We start from the raw sequence: 10,307 nt of genomic DNA on the forward strand, positions 1-10,307 counted from the left end.
CCCTCTGCACTGACCTTTGCTTGCTCAAGCCGGAATTTTGCAACTGTGCTGTCACGTGGTCTGAAAGCCTTCAGCGCCAGCGTCCCTGACAACGCCGACTCGCACCCCTGCAGCAGGCGGCTGTACCCAGCGTGCGTCCTCCCGGCCGCCAGGGGGCGCCGAGCGCTTCCTCGGCGGGTTCCCAGCGCCTGACCTCAGGCGTGCGCGTGCTCCGGACGCACAGAGGTCACCCGCGCCGGCGGCTCCCCACGTGTGCGTTGAGCCCTGGGCTGCAGGATGTAGAGATGGGGGCTCGCGTGAGCCGCGCCTTCAGGAACTTCAACCTGGAGAACCGAACCGAGCGGGAGATCAGCAAGATGAAGCCCTCCACGGCTCCCAAGCACCCTTCCACCCGCGGCCTCCTGCAGGAGCAGCTGAGTCGTGAGTGCGGCCCCTCCCTCCCTCCCAGGCCTCCGGTGACTTTGAGGTCGTCCCCGCGCGGGGTCGGGTGGCAGCGCCTGGCTTCCCGGCGCTCGGGGCAGCGCACGCTCCCGCCCGGGGTCTGCGCAGGGTGCACGCCTCGCCTAGCGTTTTCCCGCAGTTGTCCTGATGATTGTTTCTTTTTTTAAAATTGCCTTACGTGTTTACGGGTTTCTAGAAAAGATTATGGCCCCTTTTCCTCCTTTTTTTTTTTTTAGAGCATCCAGAAATCAAGGAAGAAGTTTCTAGAAAAGACAACAAGCTGTTATCATTACTAAAAGATGTATATGTCGATTCCAAAGATCCGGTGTCGTCCTTGCCGGTAACGTATGCTTTAATTAAGCAAACAGTTCATTTGGAGGAAGTGATCAAGGAAAAAAGGGCAACCAGTGAAGTGTAGTGCCAAGTGTGCGTGTGTGTGTGTGTGTGGCGGGGAGGGCGTGTCAGTGGGGAGCACAGCGATTGAGACGTGGGGCTTGGCTCATTGATATATAGGGAGTGCCGAAGGACCCGGGAATGAATTGATTGCATGCACCTGTGTGGACGGTTTATTGCGGAAGTTGTAGGGTTTGGTTACCCTCCTTTGGTAGGGTAGGGTACTTTTAGTGGTTAGCCAGAGTGGCAAAAAAAGGACTTTTTAGAGCTCTTTTCGTGCGTTAACGACAGCGTCTGGTGGGGGCATGTTTGTATTTTTAAGGGTGTGTCTGGACAGGATATGTAGTGTTAGATGTAAGTTCATATAATATGCTGAGATGGTAGGCACATCCTAGTGATCCAAACAGACCTTGGTCGGTGGGCATAGCTATACAGCTACAGTGTTATTACAGGCCCTGGAGGAGTAAGGACTGCTTTTAGGGAAGTGACATTTAAACCCGGGCCTGGAATTTGAATTGAAGTTGGAATCAGGGAGGTGCAGAGTTAGATGGGGAAGTGTCAGCTACAGCTCTCAGAGTTATTTGCATTCTAAAATTTAGTTATCACCAAATTCTCACTTAAAGATGGCAGTAGTATGGTATTTTTTTTAAGCTGATGCTGAGCAGTACTTAGAAATACTGTTTCGCATTTATACTAAACATGAATTATTGTGATCTTATGTAAATACATTTATTTGATATTCGGCGTTTTGTGTGTAGAAGAGATCCGTTTAACCTCTTCAAGTAGATGCCAGTCACCTAAATACATAATTTACTAATTCATTTCCCTACTTCTGCTTATAGACTTACTGCTGCTCTTTGGTTTTGCTTCTTACCACTAGACCCATCCTATCTCAGTTAATAGACTGTCATAATACATCCTGGTGACTGATATGACCTAAAAGTCTTCCTGTCTTTTCTCCAGTTATTTCTAAATGACCTTGGAATCAGAGTGTTAGTGTCTTTAGTAAGCTTTGTTTAGATTGGATTACAACTAGATTAAGGAATCACAGGTTAACTAGAAAAATATTAACTTAATTAAAGATTAATTCAAAGGTTAACATCTTTTAATTGTTGAATCTTTGAGGAAGACAGGAAAGTTGTTTCTAGTCAGTAGAACTTTTAAGCCTCCTATTTTAGCGTATTGGATAATGAATGGTTTTTATTTTGTAGCTACCCATATTACTAGTTAATATTTCTGCTAGGAATTAGCTTTTCAGCTTTTTTTCTTAATATTTTATATCTCTGTGGAATTTATAACTTTCTCTGCCTTCCTACTAAATGAAAAGAGGATGTTTACTTTTATTATAAGGGTTTTTTTTGTGTGTGTTAGGGGATTACTATGAAATACTGAAGAAAAAAGGAAAATCTGTGTGGAGTGTAAGGTGGATCTTCCTGGTTTGGGAAGATGAGAGACACTTTGAGATTTAGGAAGTGAAAGAGTAGGGGTGAGTGCCTAAGGCTCAAGTGGGGATGTGAAGGCAGAATGAGTAATCCTGTGGGGACTGGTTACAGTGTACATGGTTAGGGGAAAGTGAGGGGTGCGTTTGGATTATGCCTGGATCATGAAACTACATGCCAAGCAACTTTAGTTTTATCAGGAGGGCTTTGAAGAGTCATTGAAGAGTTTAATGTGGAAAAAAAGTCGTGTTAGATTTGAGAGTGAGCTAGGAGGGAACAGAATTATCTAGTTAGAAGAAACCTGCTAGATGACTTTTAATAGTTCTGTCCAGTGGCACTGCCATGGTCTAGGTGGTTTAGTGGAGTAGAGGATCGGAGAATGGGATTAAGAGAGACTTGGGAGCTGTTATGAACAGCGTCTGTTCATAGATTAGACAGTTTTAAGCGTAGACTTGGAAGCAGGCAGATTGGTAGGTTCAGTGTTAGACACTCTGGAGTTGAGGTGTATACAGGTCCAAGTAGAGGTGCCCGTTAGACATTTGGGATTCAGGGCTTAAGTATCCAAAGAAAGGTCTTAGTTTGGGGCCAGAGATTTTGTCATCATTACATGTGGGCTATAATGGGAGGTAGGGAGTAGGTGAAGATCCAGAAGTTCAAGGCTACAGCATCCATGACAGCTTGTCACCAAAATACAAAGTTAAAGACAAAGAAGCTGTAGTTGGAACTTAATGGGCAGCAGAAGGGACAAGAGCCACAAAGAAAACGGAAGTACAGATGGAAAACTGGGAAAGACTCAGCATGGAAGCTGAGGACAGGACCTTGGTAGGTACATTTGTACATTATAGTCAGCAGTGTCAGGTGTGGTAAGTTCTGAAGAGTGCCCCTGAATACAGCCACTGGGGTCATTAGCGCAGATTGATGATTTAAGCTTTAACTCCATTACAGGACTGATTTAAAGAGGTGTTGACTTTGGGTCTGGGGGTTTTAAAAAGGTAGTAAAGATAGAATTTGTACATGTTGGCCAAGAAGAGCTGTAGGCAGGTGCAGTTGAAGATGAAATGAAGAAGGGAATGCCTAGAGCAGCTTAGGTAATTAGCTGTGATAAAACTGACCAGAAACAACTTGGTGAGGAAAAAGATTATTTCACCTGACTTCTAGGTAACGGCTCATCAGTGATGGCAGGATGGAAAAGCTTTCAAGTAAGTTGTCCCAGCCCTGTTAGGATGCTGCTCTTCTGAAATGGGTGTCATTTTCATCTAACCAACTGCCATTCTTTTAATATACAAGCTGTGGTTTCCTTACCCGACCTGCTGAGGACCAGAAGTCTTAAAGATGTGATTTTTGGGATATTTGTAGTACATTATGAAGCGTCTTTGTGGTAGTATCCAATTTTAATCATGCAGTTCATTTATATTTCATATACAACTTAGAAAGCCCGAAGGCAAGTTAAGGGGTTGTTCTGAGTGGACTTGTATTTTAACTGTTGGTCATCATAGCAAGTTAGATGTGGAGTTTTCTCCTTGGGCATCTCGGTTCAAAAGGTTTTGATTTTAGAGCATGTGGAGCTCATAATACTCAGTGGAGGTGAGTAAATGGCATGTATTCACTCAGTTAAATTTTATAGAGCTTTTCTTATTTATAGCAAGCTATAGTTAGGAAAGAGACTACAGTGAGAAAATGCAGTTGAGGAAGTGTGTACGTGTTTATCTGAAAAGAAACAGCATAGACCTAAGAATCACAAGAAATGAAAAATGGAAATCTTCTATCCTAAAGGTCTGTTGTTGTTGTTGTTACTAGGTAAAAGATGCTGAAGTACGGCGGCAAGACCCGAAGGAGTTCAGACTGCCGATAGGACAGCAGTTGGATAAGAATGTCACAGACATTCCCAAAGGCAAAGTTTCTGTTGTAGAAGCATTGACACTTCTCAATAACCATAAACTTTCTCCAGAAACATGGACTGCCGAGAAAATTGCCCAAGAGTACCATTTAGAACTGAAAGATGTAAATTCCGTTCTCAAATATTTTGTTACTTTTGACGTCAAAATCTTCCCTCCAGAAGACAGGAAAGCAATACCATCAAAATGAAGGAATCATAAAACAGCTGCCTGTGTGTCCTCCATGCACGGTGTCCTGGTTCAGTGTAGTAAATTACACAAGTTATTGTGAACCCAGTGCCTGCTTCAGCGCTCTTTGACCTCTTCAGGGTTGTTCAGAGAATGTTCTTTGTTTTTAAATTTTATGTATGTATAATTCTTGCATATATGTCAGCATGACCAATCCCATGTATAAATTTATTACAAGTAAGAGAGGTAATGTGTCATTTTAGACACATCAGCCCTTAAATTAATCATGTGGCCCAAATCATTTAATACTAAGTTTCACTTTCCAGTTTAGGACGGTTTATTCTTTGTAGGAGACACTGAAAGCTGGAGCCTACAAAATGTAAGACTGGCATTTTGTTGGGGAAGGAGATTCTCAGCAGTGAGACACGGTGAATGTTTCCCAAGTACACTGAGTACAAAAGTAGAAAATGCATGTTACCACCTTGAGAATAAACATCCATAGAATTTGTTATGTTTTGAATTGGTTTAAGTATGAAATAACTTTTTAGAACAATTGGTGGCATCTGTAACATGTCAGCAGTCTCTCTTTTGATAAGTAGAGCTTTCGGAGAGACAGGCAGTACCTACGACTATTAGAACAAGTAACTTCCCGCCAATCCAAAAGTAAGAGAACTATGTAAGGAACCATTTAAAAGGATCCAAATGTCATGATCAAACATACCTGTTTTTGTTCTAGGAGAAAAAGTAGCAAGCAGAAGTATAAACTATTAGTCCCCAAAGGGACCTAGGAAGTTACTGATTCATTCATCTTAATGCAGAAGCATAGCACACTCCAGTAATAATAGAATCTCAAATGAGGTACTATGACATGTTTTACCTGTGGGTTCTTGGCTGTATTGTTCGGCCTCTCTGTAATTGAATTTCTATAAAAGTATAATGCTGCCTTGTGTAAATTTCAGGACAGTGGTGAAGATAAATGACAAAGGACCAAGCAAATACAAATTCTTGTAGTTAAAGTAGGTGTCTAAAGAGCATATGACTGAATTGTTTATAATACAAGGAAGTCAAGAATTTGGGTTTTCAAAGTCTTACTAATAGTTTTATTTACTATGCCAAAAAGGAACACATTTCAAAAGGACAGAATGGAATTGGGATTGTCCGTATACTTTCAAGGGAGTACAGATAGATTTCGCTCTAGCGTCCCTGGAAATGATGTGGAAGTTGAGAGGGACTCAGCATGGTGATGGAATGAGGCAGGTGTGATAGCAAAGACAGGAAATGAACGGGAAGTTTGTGAGCTTTCTTCAGATGTAGTACCAGGGAATGAGCAATCCCTAGTTACTTGTGGTTCATACAGAAGTTTAAGAGAACACACTAATTCTTATCAGTGCAAAATTACATCTGAAAACTCAATCAGTTAAAACCGTCATTTTTAAATTCGGAATGAATTACTTTGAATCGCTAGTACTACTTCAGACTCATTTTTCCCGTGTGGTTCGTCAGATGTAAATGTGGTTTCTGTTGTATGGAATCACAGCAATAAAAATACTTCCATTTTACACGGCTCTCCTTTTTTCCTATAGAGCACTGGAATGGCAATGTCACAGAAGTTGCATGGATTTCACATTTGGGATAATGGAGTTTAGATTTCAGTTCCATTACTAGCTGTGTCTGAATTGTCCTCGACCCTAAAACCAGCAATTGCACATGTCTGAAGAGTGGTTTATGTGCTAGGCACTAACCTGGGTGCTTTGCGTGTATTAGTTTGGCTAACAACATTGACCACAGGCATGAAGTTCATGTTTTCCTGGAAAAGCTGCTCTCAGCAAGCTTCAGTCACTTCAACGATCAGTGGATGTTGAAGATTAAAAAGAATATTTTGTAGACTTACACTGGATTGCCTTTTTAAGGTCATGTCTTATTGTGTAGGCCAGACTGGTCTCAATCCACCTGCATCAGCCTCCCAAGTACCATCCTTAGCTCCAGTGTGTCATTATTAGTATCTCTTCATCACTCAGAGCTGAGTGGTTGTGTTGGTCTCTAAATACTCAGAAGTGAACATCCTCCTTTCTGTATTTCCTCAGAGCCCTTCTCTTTTATCTGAATCCGTGTACGCTAAATAGCTATTTAATTCAGAACCTTTTGTTGCCATAACTGCCCAGAATAACACTGGTTTTCCCTTCAGTGGTTGACCTCTGTGACTAGAACCTGGCATGAAGGAACAGGTCTATCCCATACTAGCTTGAGGTAAGCCAGGTATGTTCTGGCTTGGATGAAGTCACTTTTGCTCTGACTACTTTTAAAAGCTCTGTCTGACTTATGTCATGAGGACCCACATCATGTCTGGATGTCATCAGGACTGCTTTTGTCAGTAAGTTCCCAACAAACTAATGCAATCTTTAAAAAATAAAATAAAATGGTATGTTTGTGGGGATGCAGGCCAGAGGCTGTGTGGAGGTAAGAGGGCAACAGGGATCGAACTCCTGTCATCGGGTATGGTGGCCAGTGCCTTTACTTGGAGAGCCATCTCTCTGGGTTTTGTTTCTTGTTATATACACTCTGGCACTGATTCTCATACACCAAGAAAGTTGTTCCAAAGCCACCGTTAAACCAGTCGGTAGAGAAGACATCCCAAGTTGGTCATCTGAATCCATGAAAGAAGTGCGGCTTATGTATTGGATGCTCCACGTGTGAATGAATGCGTATGGACACATCCCAGAATTGCTGCTGTGTTTGGGGGCAGCAGTCTGTTGAATACCTCTTATCCCACTGAGGTTAGGAAGGCTGGCATCTTGCTATTGCAGGGAGATTGCTGGTGCAGTGGGCAGTTCAGGTAGCTGATGATGCCCATGTAGCTGTAGACAAGAATAGGAAGCTGTTAGCAAAAGTTACGGCTTGGAAAAAAAAAAAAAACTTTGTGTCTAGTATCACAGCCCTCTGTCCTGTCTCATCTCAGGGTCTTCCCTGCCAGAAACAGTGGGAGATCAGAACGCCAAGCTAGAAACCCTCGCTCACTTGGTTGCACTGAGAGGTTAGAACAGCAAGAGGAAACAAGTCTGAACAATCAGCTTTGAGCTGATGGAATGTTAAACATCGGGAGTCTTGAGAGAAGGGGACTGAGGACACTTACCTCTGACACTTGCCTTTTTTCTTTTGCTTTTCTGTTAATGCAGCACTAGGGAAAGGCACCGAATATTCAGGTGAGTGAAGAGAGCCTCCTATGTAAGAAACCAGGACTACTGCAGATTTTCTAAATGTCACAAAAACTTAACCAACTGCTTTGTGAGTTTAGCTGCCTGGATGGTGGGGCTGGGACATGGGAAGGGGTGGCGCTTCTCTGGATGAAAATAAAGCTGAAGCCGGGCGGTGGTGGCGCACGCCTTTAATCCCAGCACTCGGGAGGCAGAGGCAGGTGGATCTCTGAGTTCGAGGCCAGCCTGGTCTACAAGAGCTAGTTCCAGGACAGGCTCTAGAAACTACAGGGAAACCCTGTCTCGAAAAACCAAAAAAAAAAAAAAAAAAAAAAAAAAAGAAAATAAAGCTGAAAAAGTGAGCACTGTCCCTTATCTAGTTGCTCATATAATGCCTGCCAGGTCCTGGAGAATCGTCTTCTTACACAGTGGATCTTCAAGGGTAAGAAAGGCTTGTCGAAATAAGATCGATCCACCAGTAAATAAGATTGATCCACCAGGACAGTTACCCCCTTCCCCAGGGAAAAGCACTGACAAAGCCCATTCTGTGAAATGGGCACACAACAGGCCCTTTATGCTCCTGTGGTTTGAGGACCTAATAAATCAGACTTTCTTTTTGTTTTTTTTAGTGCCAAAAAAAAGTAATATCAGATGCCCCTCAAGAATGGTACAGCTCCTTTCTCTTCCTCCTCGGCCCAGTTGGTGGACAAGGTGTCTTAGAATGTAGCCAAGACCATTGCTAACCCGAGACTAAGTCTGGTGGGAACTGGGTGCGCGTTCCCACAAGAGAGAAGCAGAGACAAGCGTGCTGAAGAGAAGAGGGCTGGTCCAAGGTGGAATGGTATGCTCGCAAGCAAGTGTAATCTTGGCAGCCTTGTGGAAGGAGTTCAAGCCGCAACAACTTTTGTTCCTGCTGCTGCTTCTGCAGGGGGAGGTGAGGAATTTCCTCCCTCCAGCATTGCCAGCTGCTAGGATGGGTTCCCTCCTCCATTCCTGTGAGTAAAGCCCATAGGGAGCAATCCGAGGTCTCGTGGTGGACTCATTACTGGTCCTTCAAGTATAAGATCTGATAGATACCTGTGCTAAATATACACTGAAGAGCTACCACCCAGAATGCTCTCCGGGGCCCTGCGCAGGAAGTGGATGCTCTCCGGGGCCCTGCCCAGGAGTGGATGGGTTTACATAGGAGGCAGTGTCCCTTCCAGCTTACATATTTGTTACCAATCTCCCTAGTCTCTAAAATCACACCAAAGACAACTACTGTATTAGAAAAGATATTACAGACCTCTGTGGGAAGAATTTTTACCCAAAGTTCAGCAGTAAAGGCAGCATCAATGAAGGAAGAAAAGTGGGATGCCGTTAACCTGCCCACATCTGAGCGGGTAATGAATACCCGGCACTACAAGTTTCCAGGTGCCAGCTGTGATCAGAGAGCCCAGATAAGAATTACAGTGAGTGCTAGGATTCGCCACTTGTCCACCATGCCTACAGTAACCCAGTCTGAGTGGGGAAAAAGCAGGACTGACTACAAGGATATGTGGTGGTACCGCCTATTCATGCTGCAGTGCCTAACACTACTAAAGTTGTGGGGAAAGTTCTCCCCACAGTTCTGTAGATGCTGTCTGAACCTAACTGATGCTCCTCTCCACTTTCCCTCACAAACATACACAGAACCAGTTTGTCTTCTCTTAGAAAGGAATACCCTGGGTATTGCCTCAGGGATATCGACACCATCCTACTGTCATTGCATGGTGGCTTGGAACCTCTCTGTTCTCATTATAGACTGCCATTAATATAGATGACATTATGTTAACAGGGAAGGATTATTGGGGACACAGTAGAATGATTATATGGTCACCTATGCACAAGGGGATAGACGGCCAGCCCCAGAATCATGGCCCTGGATCATCTGTGAAGCTTTTTCAGATGCTCTTGCTGGACCAGATTTCTTTGATTCTAGACACAGAGAGATATAAAGTGCAAACCTTCCCCACCCCTCATCCCACTAAAGATGCACAGGCTTTTGAGAGGCTCCCAAGTTATCGGTGGGCTTTCCATTTTCATGTCCCTTCCTGCCTTTGTGACACTACCTGCAGATTAAGAAAAGAGCCTCTTGAGACCGGAATATTCCCCAGCAGAAAACATTTTTAGACATTTCTGCGTGCAACTGCAGTTAAAAGTCACTAGGTGGCATGAGTTGGCCTCTGGCCTGAATAACGAGGAGAAAAGTTCCAAGGTTGAGATCATTTTCTGGAAGGAACTGAAACTAGAAAGAATCCTTTTCCAACAGCACTTTCCAGCAGTGCACGGTGGTCTTCCACAGGTGGGACTACTTAGCGGTGACGACGCAGACTGGCCTTCCTGACCTCATTCTTCTGTCCGACAGACACCAGCTATAAATGAGCCAGTTATATGCAGGTTTACAACTAAGCGTGTTTTCCAGTAGCTGATGAATTTAAGAGTTGTACTCACCCTGAAACTGCCTAGCCACCCCAGGTGACCACCCCCTCCCCCGAGCTATAATATAATAAGTGCAAGAGGGTAGCTGCCAGACCTTAAAATGGTTGGTATCGACGTGGGCCCAGCAGAGGGAACTGGAGTATCTGTCGTCACTGGTCCTGTCTGGACTGAGACAGAAGAAAATCAGAACAGCTAACACGCAACCTTAACAGAGAGTATGGCTGATGATAACTCATAAGCCATGGACACTTCTCCCTTGTACCGACAACTGTGCAGGGGCCTGAGACCTTACAGTCATGAATGGACTGTGTCGTATGGAG

General features: G+C 43.9%; 1 protein-coding gene across 1 annotated transcript; it reads left to right on the forward strand.

Moving 5' to 3' along the window:
• Positions 1-211: 211 nt before the first annotated feature.
• Ndufaf4 (NADH:ubiquinone oxidoreductase complex assembly factor 4) lies at positions 212-5,895 on the forward strand. The gene is made up of 3 exons (XM_038348357.1): positions 212-420; positions 678-781; positions 4,071-5,895. The coding sequence occupies exons 1-3, from the start codon at positions 285-287 to the stop codon at positions 4,356-4,358; spliced, it is 528 nt and encodes a 175-aa protein (XP_038204285.1). The 5' UTR covers positions 212-284; the 3' UTR covers positions 4,359-5,895.
• Positions 5,896-10,307: the final 4,412 nt, after the last annotated feature.

This window comes from Arvicola amphibius, chromosome 11, assembly GCF_903992535.2.
Source record: "Arvicola amphibius chromosome 11, mArvAmp1.2, whole genome shotgun sequence".
Lineage (NCBI taxonomy): Eukaryota > Metazoa > Chordata > Mammalia > Rodentia > Cricetidae > Arvicola > Arvicola amphibius.